Below are 24,075 nucleotides of genomic sequence, written 5' to 3'. Positions count from 1 at the left end.
TAGACCCACTGTGGTGTTAAATAGAAAGGCTGAAATGAAATCCCTGTCAGACACTTTTTGTGGCTTTGTTTTGTAATTTCATACTTGAAAGCTGGACAGGCACTCCGGTGACCTGATATGCGAATACAGTACACGCAAATAAAAATAACTCCATAACATTGTACTGTATGTCCCCTTTAAAGCAATCTCTAAATCCAATATGCAGTGTGATAATCCCAATCAAATTCCAGACAGCGCAAAGATGTGTTAGTCGTCTTCTATTTTTGGAACTTTTTTTCCCCCTCTTTTGTGTATTTCAACACAGAGATTTGCCGTCACATTAAATTAAGGGCACGGTGACTCATTTTCTGCAACACACATTAGAGTTGAAAATAATGTTATGTCTCAAGGGTGTGACAAGATTTGCCGTTCTAAATTATCATTGTATGGAGAGCGAGTTTGACAGAGAAGTCGGCGACAGCGCGGCAGCCAATCCAATCTGTGCGCTCCCTTTCTTTGAGGCAGGTGGTTTTTAATCACATTGTGTGACAAAGTGATACACATGCATTAGTTAAAATGGATCAATTGAATCTGCATCATACAGTTTTAGATGATGAACTGAAATGTTGTAATGATGGTTCAAAAAAAAAAAAGTCCAGCCTGCAATTTAAAAATGCAAAATAATGGACAAAAGGAACATCAGTTTGTCAAATGTCTATTATCCGTAAGGCGGAGCGATAACGATCCCACAGGACTGTCACTGTCACCGCTGTCAGCGAGAGTGATTAGAAGGATGTACACCCGGCACAGGCGGGAGCTTTGTTGAGTTCTCTGTGTTAAATTGTGTTTGTAGTCTCTCACCACGGCAGATTATTAATGGCTTGTAATCATGAGAAACGAGGGTTGTTTGGGGGTTCCGGCTAAGTGTTTTATGCTATATAGGCTGGAAGCCTTTGCGTCAAAGAGGCACATATAAAACAGAATTTTTAATGGTGGTTCTTACTGTGTTCTAGCTGGTAAAGTCACGCTGGGGAGTTGGTGTTGATTGATATTGATTGGCCTGCATGTGATCTACTTACCTGCTGAAGTCGCTTTAGCGAGGATGTCATTGAGGGCAAGGGCCCAAAATAGGGTGGCCACCTTGGATTTGTGAAAAAAAAAGGGACACCTGACCAAGCTTGGGCACTTAACAGTCAAACCTGAAATTATTCATACCCCCGGTCCATTTTGAGTATGTGGACATTTTAGCCTGACAAAATCCCAAAACACACAGCAAAATTGTTTAAAAAATGGTTCGCGGACTAAAATATTAATGGTTTACAGTGGCCCAGACAGTCCAGACTTGAATTCAGTTAAAAACCTGTGGAGGGAACCAAAGGTCAGGGTGATGAGAAGAAGAGCTCATCCCTAAAGATAAGATAAAGCTGATCAGCAACTATAGGATGTTTTTTATTTGTTGCAATTGCCAATCAAAGCTTTTCTATTGATTTTTGAGGAGAAAGGTATGAATAATTTTGGACGTGCCAATTTTTGTTCAAAAGTAGGCTACATAAAAGCTGAGAAATACTTTTTTCCAGAGAGAGAGACTGTAATGCAAAGTATGTCTGTCATCACAAAACAAACTGAACTTTGTGTGATATTCATTATTTAGCTAGTCACACAAACTACAAACAAGGCATACACTGTAAAAAAACAAAAAGATACAAACACGACGTGGCAACTATTCTAGAAAAACGTCACCCACAATTACGTGCGTACTACAAAGTCACAGACTTGGTAGGTTCTATAAAAAGCCACCATGTGATACAACTGTCGATATACAGTACCGGTAAATACCTTCTTGTTAACAGTTTTTGTTCAAATTGATGTAGAAATGTCGGAAAATCCCGCTGTTTCTCTCTGCACTCTTTCGTCGCGACTCACTTCCCTGGCTCCCGTGAGAGGAGGACTGAAATTACCGTAAGGACAGTACTTTTTCTGTAAGGCGCAAGGGCTTAGCTTTCAGATGCCATTGGAATTTTTCAGATAGCACAAACGGTGCCAGAGTTACGGTAATCCAAAGTGCACCTACGGAAATGTGCCGCCGGCAGCGCGCTCGGTAACAAAGTGTTCCACAGTAGCAAAGGGGACATTTTTAGACTACAGAATTAAGGAAATCAAATTAGCTTTTGGCATTCTAACTAAAAAATGGGACAAAGTGTGTCCCGGGAGAGGTTTTTATTTTCCTAGGACAGCTCGTAAAAAAAAAGAGAACAATTCTGAGAAAGACGGGACGCAAAATCAAGCTGAATATCATCACATACTAGCTATCATTCAGTCTTATTCACTTTCTGCTCATGTCATAATTGCTTAAAAACATTTATTCCAGTACAAAATAAGATTCCGTCTTTAGTGGAAGCCCCAAAGCCCAACACAATTTCGTTCCGTGACGCTGGTCCGCTGTCAGCCATCCATCCATTTGCTATATGGCCCGTCTTAATTAGAGTCACGGATGAGCTGCAGCCTATCCCACCTGAATTTGAGTGAGAGTTGGGGGGCACACTGGATTGGTCGCTGGCCAATCCTACATATAGACAAACAACCATTCACGCTCACATTTGCAGCAATTTTAGAGTTTTCAGTGGAGGCACGAGGAGTTCATGCAAACTCAGAGAATTAAACTCTAAAACTCTGAGGAAGGCTGGTCGACTTCCAAAGTCTTTATATATATATATATATATATATATATAATTGTATTTATTTTTTCTGATATCATAGTAAGATGTTTTGAAAATATATTTTCTTCTGCATGTAAGTAGCATCACTGTTTGTGAGAATGGCACTTTTACTACCAGAGGAAGTAGCAATCTATCACCTGCAAGAGGCACCAGTGAGAAAGAATTGACAAGAGTATAAATCAATGAATAATTACATACAGAAAAACACCTGATTACTAACACTATAGAACAAAAATCTCTAACAAAATAATTATATATTATAGAACACCTAAAAAGGGGAAACTCTGGTATTGAACATAGTGAAATGCATTGTGGGAGTATTCAAATTAACATTCAAGTCTGAGGGAGTGACATCATTGATTTCAGCGCATTGTCCATAAACAGCAATAGAGGAAGGAGAGAGATTTGTGTTTTCAAGATGCAAACATGTACGATACGATACGATACGATACGATATACTTGTATTTTCCCCGTGGGGAACTTTTTCCTGGACTGCGTCCAGCTGCAGTTTACAATAAGGAAAAAACAACAGAATAGAAAGAGATAAAATCAAAATTAAATAAGAAGTGCAGCAGTAGTTTACAGTAAGAAAAACAACAGAATAGAGAGAGATAATTAAAATAAATAATACACACACACTCCTATATATATATATATTGCACCACTTTGTTAATGTCGGTTATTAAGCAATTTGATGGATGTCGGCAGGAATGAGTTCTTGTAGCGGTTCAGCCTGGTTCTGGGGGCCCTGAATACATGAGTACAGTCACTATTAGCTAAAAACAAAAATATTAAGTTTTGTTGTACAGTCAACAGTGCTAGCTATGTAGCTTCAATAACACTATGTCCAAACAAACAAAAAAAGATTGCAGGGCAGTATGCATTCACTCACACCAGATTGTCTGACTGCAGGAAGTCCCCGAATTTAATCGTGATACTTATAAACAATGTACAGTACATTATACAGTAAATGTTGAGTTTTGTCATTGCATCACTGATTCAATATGTCAAGTAAATAAGACTTAGCTGCTTTTATTTTGGAAATTATTAAAATATATATATTTTTGTAAGTGCAGTTTTGAAAGACTCTTAAAATATATATATATTTGTTACGTGAGATCTTAAAATAAATATGATAAATCAAAAATATTACTGTATTTAATTTATTTTAAATTTTTAAAAAACAACCTTTTTTCATAAGCATCACTGTTTAATTTATTTTATTTTATTTTTTTAAACACTTCCAATTAAGTGGCGAAACCGGGTGCCATTTTTATGTTAAGCAGGGTGGTCAGTATCTGCTAAATGTAACTATTAAAGTAACTTGTAACAACTGCAAACTATTTGCCATATAAGCTAACAGATAGCCTTAACTTTTCTTCTTCTACTAGTACCTTTTCTTCTTGTTGGCACTATTTTGTACAGTCTGGATGGCCTGCAAAGCCACCCTGCCTTTCATAGGTCACACATCTGTGTGGGAGAGGAAACTTGTAATTGTGATGGTCATCTTGAGTTCACCACATGAGCAGAAAGCACACTTGCAGGTTTTTTTTCCTCATCAAGGGATGGATTCTGTCACATGTTAAAAATTGGTTGAGATGTTAAAATATTGTTTACATTAATCTTTAGATCAAGATGTTTTGGTAATATACGACACATTCTCCACTTCACAGCAGCGTTCCATTTCTTGCTGCCCTCCTCTCAAATTGATCACCCTAACAGCCACATGCCGAAAAGTCAATAAACTACAGGAGACTTTTGTTCTATTTACGTTGTTCCTGTTAGCTATCGCGTCTCATTCTGACTGATGGATTCGATAAAGTTAGGTTTTCACAAGTTACCAACTGAGCTGGAAACTGGCAGCTAGATTTGAACTGTGGAAAAGTAGCACAAAATAACCAAAGAGAAATGGCAATTTAGAGTAATGCACCAAAAATAATATTCCAGATTGCTTTATTTGCATATCAGCTTGCATGCAAAACAGCAGCTCCGACCTTGGAGTTGCTAATTTGTAGTCTTGCAACAACAAAGACAATTGGATGGTACGAGACTGGACAGCTGACACTCTCAAGGTCTCTGTGTTACACAACGCGTCAAAGTCAATCTGTGTTGAAAGATCTTATGGCCGAGGAGGAGATTCATTGTCTGGACCAAAATTTATCAGGAATCTGATGAGGAAGCAGAGCTATTCTAACCGTGGCCTGTGAGAAACTATTCCATTTCTCCTCAGAGCGGTCACTGGTCAGCCCAAGGCCTGGCGGGGGTCTGGTATGAGCGCCGCTCTACTCCCTGACCTCTGTAATTGAGACGCAGGAAGAACACTGCAAACGCGTATCACATGGGAAACTATTTTAACGCAGACTGCCGTAGAGGTTGCCAGGGAAAACAAGTCCATCGAGGAGTCGTCTGCCCCTTGCGGTTTTGGTGTCGAGGCCTGCTGCGGACTCTGTGATTAAAAGGAACACGCGCTAATTTAGCTCCAACTGGCAGCCACAGTAGAAAGTCAGTGTCAGGCGGGCAGGACATCCCTAGATAAATGGCTGTTTAAATAGATACTGAACGAGGCAAAAAGCCAGATGGAGTTGCTCTCTGGAGGAGAAACTCAAAGGGTCATGCGTCAGGTTTTCGTCAGATACCCTAAAGCCGTGTTTCCACCATGCGGCGCAGTTCAGTTCAGTTCACCGCAGTGCGGTTCAGATCCATAAATCCCGATCAGGCTTGCACCGCGGGTTGCGTAGATAGGATGCGCACAGCTGGGTCAACTACGTCAATGGTGTGACATCATAGCAACAAGACAAGATGTAATTGGCCAGTGAATTACGGCAAGACGATAAACACGAGCCAGTCGAAAAACAACAGCCTGTTTCTATTTCAACTTCCCCCATGTCTTCTCTCATAACATCTCTCAACCTTCTCTTAGGTCTTTCTCTAGCTCTTGGTCCATTCTCATCATCCTACCTACATACTCACTATCTCTCCTCTGGACGGTTGCTTCCTTGTTCCTCAAACAGACCACTTTATTGATGGTCTACATTCCATTTCATGTCACAATTAGCTGAGTCGGGATTTGAGAGTAATCTTTTTTTCCCCCCACACACGTGAATGTTTTTTTTCTCATAAATATTGAACACATTTTATATTTAAGATTTTTGGCCCGGACTTTTATTTGACCCAAGCGTCGGGACAAATTCACACTTTTAACACACTTCAGACCACGGCATCATCTTATTGGATACTTGTATAAAACACAAGATAGACTGGCGTTTGTCTTTCCTGGTCAGGTTTTGTTTGTCTACCAGGCTTGAGTATGGTTTCTCTAACTCTCTCTCTCTCCAAAATATCTACACAGTAAATTTTGTAAAGTATGTTTTCCTCTAAACAGAGTCTATTTGGTCCCTCTGTAGTCAAATTTACACTTGGAAGAGAGTAGAATATTTAGAGTATTGCCTATACCGTGACAAAAAGTTTTTTCACTCAGAAATTCCAAGTACATTTTAGAGGGATTTTTTTTTAAGTTAGAGTTGAGGAACAAACTCACGACCTTCAGCTTGGGAGACTGCCACTCTACCACCTGAGCTATGCCACTCCTACTGTTTACTAATATCCAAAAGGAGACCAAAAACGAGGTACGAGTGTCATGTCTGGGTAGAGCTGGCTTTGGTTGAGGATCCCGATTGGTCCTGAGTGGATGCCTGCCCTTCCGCAGGCTGACCAATCCGGGCCCTCAGCCACTTGTGCCTGGCCCCAGGTGTGACTAATCCCCTAATTAGTGTGGGTGCATTTAATTCCCGGGTGGTGATCAGTCCCTTGTGGGATCATTGCCGATTGTCACGGTCACCACCGGAGTTTGTTCTGTCGTTTTGATTTGATTTTGGACAATAAAATACGTTAGTCTCGCCTGCACTCCTGCTGTGGTTCTCCTGCCTCCCTGCATTTTGGGTCCTCTACGCCACACGTCGACAGACACCACGCCGCTCCGTGGCCACACCGTGACCACACCGTGACAACGAGGATTCCAGCTGACAAGAGATACACTAACACACAGTAAAAGCGGCATGGCTCAGGGGGTAGATTGGCTGTCTCCCAACCTGAAGTTGTGGGTTTGTTCCTCAACCCTTGAGTGACTTTATTTTTTTATTTTATATATATATATTTTTTTTTTATTATTTTTTTTATTATTTATTTTATTTTTTTTTATTAATAAACTAGTAAAATGTAGTCAAAAGCTCTCCTTGCAAAATTTACTTTGAAATTTTGAGTGAAAAATCTGGAATAGGTATTTTCACGGGATAGGCAAATTCTCTCGTACACACTAAAAAACTTTGAGTAAAATTCACTCTGAATATTTTACTCTCTTCCAAGTGTAACTTTTACTCTGTTTGGAGTCGAACCAAATAGACTGTTCAGAGTACAATTGACTCCACAAAATTTACTGTATACCCTTGGCTGTCCTTCTGATGAGCTAATTTCTCACCCTGTCCAAACTGGTCACTCCTAGAGAAAACCTCAACATCTTCATTTGAAGCACCTCCAGCTCTGCTTGAGTGCCACCATTTTAAATCCGTACATCATGGCCGGCCTCACCGCTGTCTTCTAAACCTTCCCCTTGATCCTAACAGAGGCTCTTCTGAGCTGAGCCCTGATGCAGTCCCACTTCCTCAGTCACACCTACAGCACACGTCACCATTGTTCTGCTCTTCTCATAAATGTCCTTTACTACTTCAAAATACTTCTCTGCCACTTCAGACTTCCTCTCTGGCTACATGTCATAGGGTTTCTTGAGCTTGACGAAGAAACAGTGCAGCTCCTTTTGACCTTTTCTGTACTTCTCAAACTAAATAAAACCAACATTGGTGCTAAACATGGCTTATTAGAATGATCTCTTGTGCTCAGCCATCCCTATGATTACTGAAATTGTCTCAGACTGCCATGACACTGAAACATCACGACTGTAAACACTTTTACCATCGCAGCCATCTGCTTAGAATGTGAGTCCAGTGAAAATTCCGCTTCACATACATTTGGCGTCCTTTCAGAGTAAGTCAAAATGAAGAAGCAAAACACTGTTTCAGAGTTAATCTTTTGATTACTTTGATTGCTGGTTGAAATGAAGTCCACTGAGGCATGTTTGACATTCTGACACCACCTACAATTACAGTTACAGATGATGTTTGGGCTTTTTTTTCTTTTCTTTTCAGGAAAAGTTTGGTCTAACTCCACATTGTAAAACATTTGGGGCCATTATGGAGTTTGAATGGCACAAAATTTCAAATGATGAATCACAGATTCAAAAACATCAAGTATGGTGGCCCACATAGGTCATAACCAGATTCTGGGTTGGTTTACTAATTATGGAGTGCAAATACAAGTGGACGCTTAGACTATGATGATGATTAATTAACTACCAGGTGTTTCTCAACATATAGTGTACACTGGCTGTATTTTATCTTGAAATTTAGGTATCTGAAATGGGCACAGGAAAGTTGCCAGGTACAAGTGCAGAGCTCACATTGAGTCATTCATGAGCAGGGTTATTATAGTTTTGGAATTTTTCATTTTAGTTAGTTTTTATTTAGTTTTTCATTTTAGTTAGTTTTAATTAGTTTTCAAGGTGGTTCTGTTGTTATTATTTTTAGGTATTTCATAAATGCTTAGTTTTAGTTGGTTTCAGTATTGGTTTTAGTTTACAAACAAAAAAAAAAGTGTATTACTTGTGCACAATATTTAAAAAACACCATGGGAGCAACGTCATCTGAAGGTGCTTTTCTATTGGCTGCTGCTAGATGATGTCACTTTTGTGTGACACACTTTCAAATGTCCTTATTGCGGTTAATATAAAAATAAATCTACTTAAAATCACATTTAAAATCATCCCCAAAGGCTCATGCCATAAATTTATTACCAAAGATTAAAACAAAGGACATTTTTGCTATAATTATAGTTAGTTTTGTAAACATAAAATGTAGTTTCAAATAGTTTTCCTCTTTTAAAAAACATTTTCGTTTTTATTTTATTTCCTTAACAAAATTGTTTTTTGAATTTTAGTTTTAGTTTTTTCCGTTCATTTTATTTAACTAAAATAACATTGGTCATGAGTGTGTGTGAGGGTGTGTGGCAAATATTGGAAGAAAAGCTGTGGTGCATCTGCACACAACAACCCACTCTAAGAATGCAAACACAATAATCTCATTGGCTCATGCTGTTTTTTCCCCCGTTATTAATTATTCTCTGCAAACACTTCCCCGTGTGTCATACAGTGTGTAATTAAATACTCTTCTGCAGATCCAATAGAAGTTGCAGTGAGGAAAGCAACTTTTAAGTTGTGTTTACTGCTGAACTAATTTTCTGATTGTGGTTTTGTAAACATCTTGTCTCCTATAGTTTGAAGAAAGAAACCACAGGGCAGCTTTATTAAGGATGCAACAGCCATGCCCCACTTTTTCTGAGATTCCAGTTCTATTAGAGCCAGAGAGATACTTCTTAGAATAAGAGGCTTTTTGGTGGGAGATCACAGGCCATGAAGCTGCGGCACTTTCGCCTTCACTTAGGACAAAGGGGTGCTGAGAAGAAGAGCAAAGTGAGAGGAGATCACAAGAAACGATGAAGTCGTAAATTCTTGGTGACAGGCTTGCTGCACTTTTTCTTACCTCAAAGCTGGAGTTGGGAGTTTGAATTGTTTCATATATTTTGGATCAAAGCATAACAGCTGTCAGTCACTCTCTTTGAACAATGCTCATAAAAGCAATTAGGATTTGACATTTTGGTTTTTGTGATGGTAACCTGTTGTTCTTTTTGGTGTTTGAGGTTTAGAACTCCAAAAGAATTGAGTTTTAATAATGCAACCTAATGTGCCCTAATGTGACGTTGACTAGAAAGAGACTTCAGTTCATACAGTACTCTCCTTCCCAACTCTGCCTTCCTCTAGGTCATATTGCCATCTATTGGACATTTATGGTAGCTGCATTCAGTGGGTCTCGTTGCACTTGTTATTTATTTATGGATAACGTGAGCTAAAGAAAAAAGGAGCCTGACCTTTCCCAGAAGCATCTTTATTGTTATGTGAAAATGTTTTCCCTCCCTATAAGTGACGCCCATTAATCATCAAATGCATAATCGTTTTCCTTTGGCACTTGATTTATTTGCCACTTAATCTGACTCGGAATATGTCAAGAAGAAAAAGAAATTAGATTTTGTATCACAGTGCAGGAAGCAACATTTAAACAGTGAGCTGATTAAATAAATTAGAAACATTTAAATAATTATAATAATAATTATTATTATTGTTATTAGTATTATTTATATATATATATATATATATATATATATATATATATATATATATATATATATATATATATATATATATATATATATATATATATATATATATATATATATACACATTTATATATATAATTTATATATTGCAATTAATTGATTAGTCAGGGCAGCACGGTGGCTGACTGGTTAGCACGTCCGCCTCCCAGTGCAGAGGACGTGAGATCGAGTCCGGGCTTCGGCCTTCCTGGGTGGAGTTTGCATGTTCTCCCCGTGCTTGCGTGGGTTTTCACCGGGTACTCCGGTTTCCTCCCACATTCCAAAAACATGCATGGCAGGTTAATTGAACTCTCCAAATTGTCCCTAGGTGTGAATGTGAGTGTGGTTGTTCGTCTCTGTGTGCCCTGCGATTGGCTGGCAACCAGTTCAGGGTGTACCCCGCCTACTGCCCGAAGCCAGCTGGGATAGGCTCCAGCACCCCCGCGACCCTAGTGAGGAAAAGCGGTCAAGAAAATGGATGGATGGATGGATGGATGATTAGTCAGGCAAACGTTTCATAGTATTCATGGTAGACGTAGTACTTAATACTAATGTTGTTAATAATAATAATAATAATGGTTGCCCTAGTGGTTTACATGTCTGCCACACAGTTCTGGGGTTCGAGTATCAGTTTGGTCACAGATGTGTGAAGTTCTCTGCGTGTTTGAGGTGGGTTTTCTTCAGGTAATTCGGCTTCCTCCAACCTTCCAAAAATATACATGTTGAAGACACACATTTGTTCACAGGTATGAATGTGATGTGAATGTGAATGTGTTATAGGTGCCCTGTTATTTACTGATGAGTAGCTCAGGGTGTAAAATCCATTGTTGTTGTTATTATTATGATTATTATTATTATTATTATTATTATTATTATTATTACCCTGCCTCTCACCCACTCAGCTGTGATTTAGTGAAATTGTCTTCAAAAATGTTGTAGGTCATATGAGAAGGCACTGAAAAAGGCCTTGATTTGGCCTATAGACTATAGCACACCTGTGACCCTAATTAGAATTAAATTGGATGAAAAGATAATAACAACCAAGAAGCAAAGCTATTATAAGTGGGCCTTTGTAGTGCTCTAATAATTTGAAATAGTTTGTGCGACTTGATTAAAAGCTTCCAGCGCACTTACTTTTAGCAGCAGATTAAAACAGAATACATTAATGTGTTCCCATTAAGTATTTAGAGTGTTTATACATCTGCACACAGAGGCTCAATCATCCAAATGAAGCAACAATAAGCAAAGACATCCCAAGTCGAGGCGTAGTTCACATATTTCTGCATATTTGCATCAGTAAAATATAACTTTTCACTCTGGGTTCAATCCACATCTTTTCACGGACCCTGCAGATGTCAAGTGACGTTAAGCTAATCTTGAACGCGCAAAGGTTTTTAGTCCAACATCGCCCGATCGTCAATCTGTGGCAGCACAGAGTGAGTCTGCGGTGACCCTCTGGGCAGCATCAGAGCCGCTGAGGTGCCTTGGCATCAGTGTGACAGGATTAACACATCAAAAGCGCCGCGGAGGCCCACAGCGGCGTGGCGCGCTCGGCGCAGCACCTTTCATGTTCTGCTCAGGTTCACCGCAATTTCACGAGCCAACCTGCAACCCAGGCACCCCCCTCCACCTAAAAAAAAAAAAAAAAAAGATAATGGGGCCAGCCCGCCTTTATCAGGCGCTCTCCTCAGCTCTGGCAAAATATGTCACATTTTGTGTGTTTGATGAAAGTTTGGACTAGTTCAACATGCTCAAGTCAGAAAGCGCATAATAAAGTGAGATCTGTAAAAATGTTTGGGGGGGGTTGTCATTGCTGCCCACTTGCTGACCTTATTCTGCACAAACTCGTTATCTACATGACCCCTAAAGCAAATCAAATACCAGATGTTTCTTGATAAATTTTTCACTTTTTACAGATACAGAAAACCCCAGCATAATCACAGTTTGACATTTTTGTTGAGAAACCAGCCTCTATTTTTATTCACTGTTTTTGTGCTTAGGCAAAAGCAATAAAATGATTCTTATGCCGCCATCTTGTGGCTTTGATGATGTGAGTTGAGGAGCTTCTTATACACAAAAGTATCCTTTGCTGCCCTCTTGATGCCAATGAACTATGTAAAAGTAAAAGTGAGTTGAGGAACTTCATTTAGACATTCATTCGATTGATTCATGTTCTTTCTACATGTAGTACTCTTGCTTGATTTTTGGACCATCATTTTCTTACTAGCGGGTCTATTTTGGAGATATAGTTGGGGAGCACACTATTCTCTAATACCAAGCTTTAAAGGTTAACAATGAACAGAAATGCGATCCAAATTTGAGTACTATTGTACAAGCTCATTAAAGGTTCCAATGAGGCACATTAGGTAGACACGGCGGTGTGTAATGACCCCATAACGGCCACATTTAACACTTTACCTAATGACCTTTATTCTCTCTCGGTCTTCTTAGGTTGTTGACATAAAAGAGAAGCTCAAGCAGTCCAAGAGATTTTGGTCCAGTCTGCCTGAGGAGATGTGTGGGGACAGCAGACTGACTTCTGGGAATGCTACTGATGAGCAGTGCTGGAATGGACACACCAAGGGGAGGTAAAAGGCACCCTCAGGGGTTATGGGGTCTGTAGTTTTGCTATTAATGTAGCATTCAACACTGCTGGAAAATAGGGCATAAGGCATTTTGAGATTTTGAGGTCTGACCTCAAAACCGTTCCTTTAAATTAAAAGTTAAAATTCTGTTGTTTTCCTTTTCAGATGTCTGAATATGTAGTTACTATAGGATTTAATGAGGTTCGGTTTAGGTGAACGGTATGGGATTTTTTAATAGGTTTTTGGTGAACTAATGAATACACACTCACATGCACGCACACGCACGTGCGCATACAAAATAAAAATTTATGAAAAAAATAAAAAAGAGAGATCAATGATGATGACATGTCAAATCGGTAAAATTACCGAATGAACTGAGCTCTCCAGAAAGAAAAAAAAAGATTTAATGAGGTGCATTATGTAACCTTTTTTTTTATGTAAATATCAAAATATCAAAATTTCAAGTTTTTTTTTATATGAGCTGTTTGGTCAAATTTTTTGCTTTGACTCAAGCTAAATTTTGAGAATTGGGCGCTGTATTTTAGCAGTAAACTCAACTCACTTCAAAACAAGCAGGCAGTCAACATTTCTTCAATACAGTTTACTGTCAACCAAAACAAAGTTCTGTATTTGAAACCAAATTCTCAATGCTAACACACAACGCAAAATGGCATAGATGGAGTCATGAAGTTGTGGTTTTAGAACCCTTAAAAGCAAAAGAGATTTGAATGCACAAATGGTACACGAACACACGTAGACGGACAATATGACAATAATCACAGGATCCAGACTGACCTTTGTGTTCTTCTGAGGGGAACAACTGGTGTTCTGTTCTCACAAGCAAAGTAGAGTGGAGTCACACAAATAATTCACTGCTGTTTTATCAAAGAGGCCGCTTTAGTGTGTCAGAAGTTATTTTTTTTATTGACTGGATGGAATGTTGTGTCGTCTTGCAGTGCTTTATCTTCACACTCAAAGGCGACTCACGAGAGGGTGACTCACCAAAAGATAATGGTCTCCTCTTTCTTTAAGGATCAACTTTCACAATCTGTCTTTGTGTGTTACAGAGCACAACATGTACACTTAAAATGAATACCGAGAAATCTGGCTTGCTTTTAAAAATATACGTCCTCATTGTTTTTTATCCTCTCACAAAAGGTATTTCCCAGAAGTGGTAACGGACGGACTGACCAACCAGATGAACAACCCTGAGGTCAATGTGGACATCACCCGTCCGGACACGTTCATCCGTCAGCAGATCATGGCTCTCCGGGTGATGACCAACAAGCTGAAAAACGCCTACAACGGCAATGATATTTACTTTCAAGACTCAAGTGAGTTTATGGGTTGTACTTTTTCTCTGTTCAAGTCATTAACGCTGCACCTATTTTGCAGTATAGGTTGCCTATGGGCAGTTTTTGTTATCAGCCCGTCAGTTTTATTTCCTCTTGGTGATGATAAAACCCGACTGCCAATTTTAAAACAAAATAGCTACTGGTGTGAGCCTAATAGTGCTACCAGTGTAATTGAAAATGTTGCTTTAAGAATGTTAAAGTTGAAGCCAGCAGCTCATTTAATCCTTCCATCAATTTTAATAGCTGAGGGTGAGCTGGAGCAAATTCAGGCGACCGTTGGGTGAAAGGCACTTGTTGCCAGCATACTCACATTGAAGACTAGTTTAGAGTCTTCACGTAACCTAACATCCAAGATTTTGGAATGTCTAAGGAAGCTGGAATACCCAAATAAAAACCAAGTTAGAGATGTACTTAAGTAGGGAGTACTAAGCAATGCCAAAATAAAATAAATAAATAAAAGTGAAAATACTATATATATATATATATATATATATATATATATATATATATATATATATATATATATATTTATATATATATATATAATTCAAAAATAAATATAAATAGAAATAAAACAACAATATATATACATAAAAAAAGCTTTAAAAAAATTGAATAAAAAATAAATATAAATGTGAAAATAAATACAAAAGCAAATATATGAATACAATTACAGGCAGGTTTAATAGCGGGTTCCGTTATTACGCTGGCAATGTAACCCGAATTTCCACGTAAGTTGGATTTCACCAGTCGAAATTTACATTAAAGAACAAACAAAAATACATTTAAAAATAAATAATAAAATAAGATGCTGTACTTACCACTGCTGCTGAGAGGTGGATGGAATAAAAGGGGGAAGGCTAGCAGACAAGCGCTAGCACTAGCTAAGCAGAAACACTGCGGTCAAAATGGCGGACGAGGCGCAACCGTCGTCGAAACGTCATAGGTCGAGTACGTCGGAACTCGAGGACTCCCTGTAAATGTCAATCAATAAATAAATTAAAAAAAATAAAAATGTAGCACCTGTAGCTTATCTGTGTAGGTTTTGGTCATATATGCAAAAACTTTGAAGTCCTTTGTTTATTAAAAGCTTATGAATACACTGGACAAGTGTTTTGTCCAGCCAAAGCAACAGAAAAAAAGACTAAAGATAATGTTCGGAATGAATCAATGTGTTTGTTTTCATCACTGTAGGTGACGAGGGCAGTGGCTCAGGCAGTGGCAGCGGCTGCACAGAAGCCTGCCCCACAGAGGCCGACGTGCCCCCTCCCGAAGCCCCGGCCGTGGAAGCCGACCGGCGGGGCCCAGTGGACGGCACTTCTTCAACCCGTGCGCCCCCCGTGGGCCTCTTAACCACACTGGCCTTCTCGTCTTTAATACTCCAAATTCATTGGAGATAATGCAGGGAGAAAACAGGTGGGGACGACCTTTGCCAGACAGTATTCAGGCTGAAGAAGTCAAGTCAGTCATGCATCAATACTCCCACTTTCCCAAAGAATGCACATCCATTGACTTGATAGTTGACAACGTCATTCCTCGGTCCAACGCTGAAGCCCACCCCACAAACTCTGCTTGAGAGATTAAAACTATTTTTTATTAAAGAAAAAAGAAATTCTTTGCACATACAGTATATGACAGGCAGTAATGTCTGCCTCCATGTGGAAGAATATAGCACGCACTTTGATTGTTTTGACTTTTTGTGTTCAGAAAAAAATATATGTGTGTGTGTAAGATCATTTAAAAATGTGCTTATGATGACTTAAAGTGGTACCGTTATGTTCGATGAAACATTTAAATCAAATTCAAAGGATTTAATGGCAGGTGTTACAGGGACATACCGTTTAACCTGCAACTTTCATTGCTATGACATCATCAATACTTATAATGGATTTTCTTTCATTTTAAATCATATTTTATTTAATTCAGCTCTAGTATTCTTACAATGATTTCAACCATGTCTTAATAGTCTGTCCTCATGCCATATACTCATAAAAAAGGGAAACGGCTGATATTGTATATTCTTCTTTGCCATGCAACAGATTAATTAACTTTCTGCAAAATACTTTTAGTTTGATTTAATTTTTATCATTTGTTTTTAATTACCGGAAGTAATCTTGAGGTTAGACAGTCTGTGCTGCTGTGCCTCCATTGCCATTCTGTACGGTAATTTATTCACAAGGCTAATTGTGAGTCCCTCCATTGAAAGTACAAGCAAAGTCTGAATTCTGAAAACTATTCCATCACTATTAAAGAAGTTCTAATCAATAAAACACATTTACCTCTTTAAAAAAAAAAAAAAAAACATTATGAAGGCCGGCAAACTGTTGTTTCGTTTAATTGGGTGCTTCTAGTCAAGAATTTTGTATGTTCCAAATTCCCTGTGATAATGAGAGTGAAGGCAAGTTCTATTATGATCCTAGAAAACCTGCAAAGAGCATTTCAGTGAAGACCCACTGAATGAAGAAAGAACAAAAAACAACAACATATGAAATCACCCAATAGAATCCTTAATTGTAGTCAGATATTATCACACCTTCTCGCAAGCAAGACTAAATTATTATTTTTTTTAAATACTGTATTAAATAGAAATTTAATGAAACACCCAACCTCTAAATTTCTCCCCCTTCTTTTCAAATATTGCCCACACCCGAGTCACCACTCTACCCTACTACCGGTAACTGATTGTGAGAGCAGGCTCTTAAATAAGAAAAATAAGAAATACAAGTATTTTTGGTTCAAAACTACTGCAGAATTCTATGACTATAAGTCGCAAAAATGCCCCTGGAAAAGGACATCTCAAAAGTGTGCCATTTCTATAGCTGTACTAGCACAAGAATGCCAAATGTAAAGGGATTATTAAGGAGAGTGTGCGTCAAAATGCAAAGAAAAGGGGCCCCTGATCGTGTTTTGTGAAGCCTGAACGTTGGTGTGTGCGTGCAGCGCAGGCGGGCTGGAAGGCGACCACAGTCACCTGTGAAATGAGAATCCGTGGAGAGTGGAGAGCGGATAGGCCTCAATGCGTATCGTCAGTAGAGCGTTTTGTTGAGGGGGTCGGTCGGGGGGTCCGGCCGACCAAAAGCAGCTTCTGCGCACTTGTGTCATTCATTTCATAACATATCAGCAAGGACTTATAGAAGTGTACAGTGTGTCATTCAAAAATGAGTCTTTACAATGAATAGTACTCATGTTTTGTATCATCAAACCTTTAATGGTAATATTTTTGCAATAAAAGGTTGGGGGGGGGGGGGGGGAGATATATCCAGAGGTGGAATTGCTTCAAGTCAATATTGTTTATTTTTCATCAGTGCATTGTTGTTGTATGAATTTACATTCGAATGAACTTGGTTTGAATTTGATTTCAAGCAGATGAGCAAATATGCCTTACGATGCAATTGAAAGGGATTGCAGTCAGTGTTTTTCTACTGTTCTTAAGAATAAATATTTGTTAAAAACATTCCAATAGGTTTTCATTTGTGTTGACTTGGGAATTTCAAATAAAGACTTTCTTTCTAAATAGTTGACACAATTTCTGTGTCTATATATTTTTTTTATTCAAGCATGTTAAAAGAGCATCATTATTACATGATTTTCATTGTTTCCGTATGTTATTGGTACTGTTCACTGTTCACCAATTTGTGCCAGAGATGTGCAGTGACAGCAGAACAATTAAATATTTTTCCACTAGAAGGCAGAACGTACAATTTTGAGTTTGGCTAAATCAATTTGTGAGTAAATTAATTAAACTAGTTTTAGTATATGCATATATTTAATGTAACATTTTTGTCGAGTGATGCACTGTGAGATTTTTCTCGTATAAAATATGTGACTTGGCTGAAAAATATTGGGAAACATTGATAAACATTCAGCAGAGGTTGAAAAGCCCATTTCAGTTTTTATGTGTTGGCCAATTTATATCTTTTTTTATTTTGGATCAAGTGCTATGCGGGATACATATATATATGTATATAGCCCATGGACCATAGGTTCCCCAACCCTGATCTACATTTTTTTCTCTCTGCTTCTGCAACCTGATAGGGATCTAAGCTTCCTCCGTGTACTTCCTATGTGTAAAGTCCGCTTTTATCAGGGGTTCGAAGCCTTTGTTTTTGTGCTGGCGTAAGTAGAGCACGAAGATAAGGAGGAGCGCCAGGAGCCCAATGAAAACTCCCCCGAGAGTTGATCCCACCACAAACACGGCTGATCCGCCTGCATCTGAAAGAAAGGAAAGGCGACAAGACAGTCATCATTGGCAATCGAATGCAGAATTGCCTACATTCATTTTCAATACCGCTAACCTATCTATCCCAGCTGACTTTGTGGTGAGAGACAGCCAATCAGTGGCTTGTATGGTTGCCTGTCAGTGGTGAGGTTAGGGGTTCAAATCTGTGATCTTTGCCCTGCCAATGGATGGCAACCAGTCCAGAGTGTACTGTGCCTCTCAAAAGTTTTCCGACCTTACGTCACAAGTCAAAATGGCAGCCAACTGGCAAAGGAAGCTCTTCTCGCATTGAAAAGCATTGGATTTGGATAGTTGTAATTTGATTTGTCAGGATTATTTTTATTTTAAAATGTGATGAAATGTCGTTTGACTATTACGTAACAATCTGCCTGGTTTGTATGCTCGTCACAGGCAAAAGCAATGCAAGCCGCTGTCACCGTGAAAGCATTTGCATTGTGTTGCTTTGCGGTAATATCAGAAATGCCTGGTCGTTTGGAATTGTTCATATTTAATGTATGGGCATTTAATGACATTCAATGCAATTCAATGTTTTAAAAAGATATATTTTTATATTCTATATTTGCACATGCATACTAGCATTATTATTTTTAGTTTTTTTTTTACAAAGAGCAAAGTCTAGCTAATTAAGTGACTCATAGATCCCATAAGTAGAATTTTAAAACAGTGAAGAGTTGAAGTAACTTACCAACTGCATGATTTAAAAAATATATACTTTAAAAAACTAAGCACATAAATAAAATCAATCTGGTTATTGCCAGGTTAGTATCCCTGGAAAAAAAATTACCTGCCACGGGATCTTGTAACTTTTACCACATAAAGGTGGCGATTGTTCCTTGCTCCTAACCCTAACCATAACCTTAAAACATGTGGAAGAAAACCGAAAAACATTCATCAGATTCGCTGTGGCGACCCCTGAATGGAAAAGCCGAAAGGAAAAGGTGGAGAAGAAGAAGTCGTTTGAGCTTTTTGTTCGATAAGTACTGAGATTTCCTACTGCGTGCGTGATCATTGAACGCACCTAGAGTCTATTGCAGAATGTGAGCGTGTTCTTGCTTTTCTTTTGTTTATCTGCAATAAATATTCTTTCTCTTATTACAAAACCTTGTTTCTAAAACTCAAAAACACACGTGTCTTCTTCATGCGTTTATCGAAAAACAAACCTAGCCGCGGGAGGAGATAAAAATAAAAAAAATTGGGGGTTACTTCTTTAGTCCAACACCTTTTCACGTAGGTGAAGCGTGAAAGAAGAAAAGATCATACAAAAGCATCACCGAGCGCAGGTATACAAATAACGCACACGTTTACAGTTAAACATGTTTTGTTGTTGTCCAAATGAATCTCATATTTTGTGTGTTTGTGTTGTGTTAGGTCCCTTTAGTTGTTTCACTGTGAACACGCTCTTAATTGGTATACGGTTTATTGTCCACAGGTGACCTTCTAGTGTACGAAAGTTAGCTAGGTAGCCGCTAACATCAACACACGACGAATATTCCTCCCCCCCTCGTTGACCGGGCCAGTGGAAAGAACTGTTTTTGGATTATCCTTGGAAACATATCAAACATTTTGACAGGTAGGAAGTCTTTCTCGTTACTGCTATGGTACAACGTCAGTGTGACGTCATTATAAGATTTTAAATATCAGCCTCAAAATTTGATTAGTGTATATGATTTATATTTTTAAAAGGAAGCTACCTAGAGGTGGTTTGAGTATGTTTAGGGACGACTCTTAAGAGAATGTAAGTTTTTAAATGCTGTGGTGTTTGGTTTGGTGAAAGAATGTCTTCACATAGCGTAGGTGAATAAAAGTTGAAGATTTGTGAATGTGCTGAGAGAAGTCTGGCCGGGTGTTATGTAAACATAAATGTTTCTGTATGTAGTAGCCTACTTAAACTATATCACTGAAAAATACACCATTATGGTGCCTAGTGGACTTAGGTAGCGTGGTCATTTATTGTTCAGTTCACATTCTGTATAATTCTGGCAAGCTTTCATAGGATCCGTACTGTAGGCCTTGAATTTGACACTTGTTCACTTGACATACACACATTTCTTTTCTCCTCTTTGTTCTGTGTTCTTCCTTTATGTTAAATCAGTGCAAAACAACCTTTACCTTGACCTTTTGTTATAATGCTGAGTCTTTCATATTTAATCTATGTATAAGGGTTACTGTCAATGTGTGATCAAGTACCCTGCAAAGGTGTTTTACATTTCACTAACCATTGCAAAGCTTACATCACGTTTCTTGTTTTTGCAAAGTATACTCAGAAGCCCATCTAGTCTTCTGTGTATACCGTTAGGAAATAAAACGTCAATCTTAAACATACTGAAATCATCTGACAAAAAGGCTCTGCTAGTAATTCTACTCACAGAAAAACAATCAATCATAATTGGTGAAAAATTCACACCCAACATGTTTTAATAAATCATATGCTTGAATTTTTTTATATGTTTAAGAGCCTTAAAATATGCTTTATATTTAATATTTTAATGTGTAATATTTTTTAAAATCAGTAATTCACCATCTTGCGTTGTTTTTAATGTGGAAACTACTGAAATGGAAAATGAACCTTGTGATTGTGGATGAATTTTTTTTAAATCTATTCATCCATTACAGCAGCTTATACTCTGATAGCATAGGTCAGCGAGCATCTAAGTTTTTCCTCTTGCTTTTGCTTATTAGTGTTTTTTTGTTTTTTGTGATCTGAAATACAATATAGCAGAAAAAAACAAAATAGCGTAAGTGGTCCTCACAGGTTTGTCCTTACTGCTCAGTACAGTACAATATGTGAATAACAAAAATAAGAAATTAATGTAATGACACAAGATTCATGTACCGGTACGCAAGTCAGCTGTGTTTAATTCCAATACCTCAAAATCCTGTCTTCGGCACGAGTTTTGGTGAGTACACAATTACCATTTTTACTTTGTACTACTTATTTATGAAATTGTGTGATACATGTTACAAATGTTAAAATGGATAATGCGTCTACTGTCTTAAGCTAACGTCACTTTCTACTCTGTTCTACATTGCAATTATTTTTTTCCAATTAGTTATTGTTTTAAATAAATATTTTTACACTTGTGTGGCAGATAAAATATTAAAGTTTTGCCTGTCCAGCTAGTAAATATTCTATGATGGCTATTTTATGGGAAAAATAATTTTCAAATAAAAACAAATATGTACAATTCTGCCCCTTGCTATTCACCAATATTTCACCTCATATCTGAGATTTTAAAAAAGAACGTTTTAACTCTGAAAATAACTACTTGCTTACCTTCAAAGGCAACAGCATAGGAATACCCCAGCTGCTCTGATGGTATGTAGATCTCCTCATTTGTGATTGGAGGGAAGAACGGAACCATGTTGAAGTCCCGGTTATGGCCGATGGGGGCCATTTCATCTGGGAAGCTGGCATTGGATGGGACGAACCTCCTCATCCACTCATCAAAAATGGCATCGGTGAAAGCGTGGAGAACCTAAAAGGCAAGCAGTCAGATTTCAACACCCCAAGCGTTAGACTTCTGAGCACCCTGTGAAATTGGACCCTGACCAAGAAGATGGGGTCATTGGCTGCGGAGTGAGGCAACGAGCTGGTTCCGTTGAGCAAAGAATGGACCAGGTTGTGAAGATTGTTGACGGTTTCATCCAGTTCACCGGTGGGTTTATCGTACCCTTCCAGGGCGTTTCTGTGTGTTCAAACATTGCTTAATACATTGCAGTGTAATAATGGATGGCTGAACATGTCTTTTCTAGATATCCACCTAAAACTGAAGGATGAGTTGGTGAAGTATGGAGGGCTGTCAAATTCCCGGATACCAAGGCAGCTGCGAACATCACTCATGGTGGGCATAGTTGTGTTAGCTCCTCTCATCATACCTCTCTGAATCAAACCCTCATTGGTCCCATTGCAAAGCGTCACCAGGCGATTGTAGTCATCCAAACTGGAATGAGGAGCACAAATACTTTGTGATTAGTGGCAATCATGGCACATTCAGTATCCACCTTTCTCAGTGCTGGAGTGCAGACCTGTTGCACACCACCGGCCAGTTAGAGAATCTGGACTGGTTACTGATGAGGGAGGGGTTGTCTGGGTTTCGTCCTCCCAGCAGAGCGTCTGTGCACACGTCACAATCATTTTGCCCTGTAGCAAAGTTCCAGTAAGGTACTGCAAAATTTTCATTGCCAGTCAGCCTCTGCGGGGAAAACATTTATGAATATTAGTATGCTTTTAGAAATGTGTTTCTTAGATAGGCTCCATTAAGCAAATTTGACAGATTGACATAATGCATAATGCAAATTGATACTTTTTTCAAAAATATGTTCTGTTGTAGTCAATGTATTGACAAAATCATTCAAGTGGGACTTTTCACTTAATTTTCCAAATCCATGTTTTTTTTTGGGGGAAAAACACTTTTTTTTTTTTTTTACCTGTATGTCTCTTTCCAAGCTGAGAAGGTGGTACCTGTGCCAGGTGATGAACGCAGGTCCTTTGTGGGAGAAATCGATTGCTTTGAATGGGCGACCAGGACCTATACGGAAATAGTATTTGGAAATATTATGTTTGGAATTGAGGGGGAAAATGTACTTTTGTTATTTAAAAAAAAATAAAATAAAATTGCTGAGTTCAAGGTGTGAGCAGACAGTAGCTCCTAAAGTTTCCTGCTAAGAACCTAGACGGCAACTACATTAATACTGCCATGAGCTAAGAACAGGCAGTTATTTGCTGTTTATACATTAAATAGCTCAATGTTTTTTTTTTAAGCTTCACAACCTCCCCCCCAAAAAACAAAAACAGTTCTATTCCAATTTTGTGGATTTTCTGAACCTGGATAAATTAGAATCTAATAATCATTGCGTGACTCGACTCATAATCAGTGTTTTTAAATGTAAGCATTTTGATGAGAATAGCTACAACAATTTACCAAGCAGAGTATCTCGGACAGAGTAGTAGTGTTGCCACACGAAGAAATCGTAGATGGAGATGTCGACAAACTGGGGCTCAGTTCCATTTGGTCCCAGCAGGCCGAGCCAGTGCTGGGTGGCGATCATGTAATCTGGGTGGATAGTGGTTTTAGCCAGTTGCAGGGCATCCAGGAACTCCTGGAGCTCTGCAGAGGTCAGCGTGTGGATGTCTTTTCGAACGACGGGAGTTTTTCTCTGGTCACAGTTTGGTCCGGTCCAGCCAAATTTGCACTGCCCGCAGTCATAGCCTGCAAAGTTGCCTGAAACACAAAAAGTATTACGCGTCACAATTAGGGGGATTAGTTTAATCAACTGTACAGTACATTACTCACCATTACACCTGCAAGTCTGGTTGAAGAATTTGGTGGGCCATCTCTCCCGGTCATCAACGTTTCTGAGCCTGTACGGTCCTCCCCAGGGTTTGGTGTCGACCCGGACAGCGGTGCAGTTTCCTCTCCCTGTGTTTGTGCCGCATACGTTTGCAGGATCGGAGCCCAGGGCAGGGCAGCACTGCTTGGACAGAATACCCTCCACAGTGCAACACGCTCGGGGGAACTGAGCCTCACCAGGTCGCAGAAATATGCAAAAAAGGCTGAAAAGTAATAGGCCCGTCATTTTCCACCTGCTTGGTTATTCCGGTCAGTGGCGAAAAATCAGCTTGTTGATCAACTGATTATTTAGTTCCTCTTGGAATCTCCCTCTCAGAGGCACCCCTGCCTGAGTATCTTCAAATTAGATACGAAGAAAGTTTGTTGAAATGGCACTTAAAGTCGAATCATCTTGTGTTCCAGTTGGTTTCATGCACATTAAGGGCGGCACATATTTTGTCTTGGGCTTTAGTAGAGCTGGGTGGGATTAGACTAGCTGGTCTTGTGATGATCACCTGACAGGCTGGACTGAGATGTGAACCGAGAAACATG

At 38.9% G+C, this 24,075-nt stretch overlaps 2 protein-coding genes and 1 long non-coding RNA gene across 7 annotated transcripts in view; 2 read left to right on the top strand and 1 right to left on the bottom strand.

Moving 5' to 3' along the window:
- gpc6b (glypican 6b) overlaps positions 1 to 17,407 on the top strand; it is a 92,792-nt gene extending 75,385 nt beyond the window's left edge. For both annotated transcript variants that reach the window (XM_077579140.1, XM_077579138.1), the window contains 3 exons: positions 12,465 to 12,601; positions 13,757 to 13,932; positions 15,148 to 17,407. In XM_077579140.1, the coding sequence (XP_077435266.1) occupies positions 12,465 to 12,601; positions 13,757 to 13,932; positions 15,148 to 15,353 (519 nt within the window). In that variant the 3' untranslated portion in view covers positions 15,354 to 17,407. The remainder of the gene's footprint in view (positions 1 to 12,464; positions 12,602 to 13,756; positions 13,933 to 15,147) is intronic.
- dct (dopachrome tautomerase) lies at positions 17,136 to 24,013 on the bottom strand. The gene is made up of 8 exons (XM_077579141.1): positions 23,488 to 24,013; positions 23,116 to 23,415; positions 22,622 to 22,722; positions 22,220 to 22,386; positions 21,955 to 22,134; positions 21,744 to 21,879; positions 21,468 to 21,669; positions 17,136 to 18,165 (listed from the first exon to the last, which is right to left on the bottom strand). Exons 1-8 carry the CDS (start codon positions 23,768 to 23,770, stop codon positions 17,993 to 17,995), a joined length of 1,542 nt encoding a protein of 513 aa, XP_077435267.1. The 5' UTR covers positions 23,771 to 24,013; the 3' UTR covers positions 17,136 to 17,992.
- The window catches only part of LOC144060035 (uncharacterized), a 42,748-nt gene continuing 37,887 nt past the window's right edge, over positions 19,215 to 24,075 (top strand). For all 4 annotated transcript variants that reach the window (XR_013295830.1, XR_013295831.1, XR_013295833.1 and 1 more), the window contains exons 1-2: positions 19,215 to 19,473; positions 19,623 to 19,763. This is a non-coding gene — a long non-coding RNA (uncharacterized LOC144060035). The remainder of the gene's footprint in view (positions 19,474 to 19,622; positions 19,764 to 24,075) is intronic.

Source organism: Vanacampus margaritifer, chromosome 11, assembly GCF_051991255.1.
Source record: "Vanacampus margaritifer isolate UIUO_Vmar chromosome 11, RoL_Vmar_1.0, whole genome shotgun sequence".
Taxonomy (NCBI): Eukaryota; Metazoa; Chordata; class Actinopteri; order Syngnathiformes; family Syngnathidae; genus Vanacampus; species Vanacampus margaritifer.
This window is presented reverse-complemented; position numbering and strand designations above follow the sequence as displayed.

Coding starts and splice junctions, on each gene's coding strand:
- dct (XM_077579141.1), bottom strand. CDS start 23,770: ATGACGGGCCTATTACTTTTCAGCCTTTTTTGCATATTTCTGCGACCT. Junction 22,723..23,115: donor TGTCCGAGATACTCTGCTTG/GTAAATTGTTGT, acceptor ATTTCCGTATAG/GTCCTGGTCGCCCATTCAAA. Junction 18,166..21,467: donor CTATGCTGTTGCCTTTGAAG/GTAAGCAAGTAG, acceptor CCTTTCTTTCAG/ATGCAGGCGGATCAGCCGTG.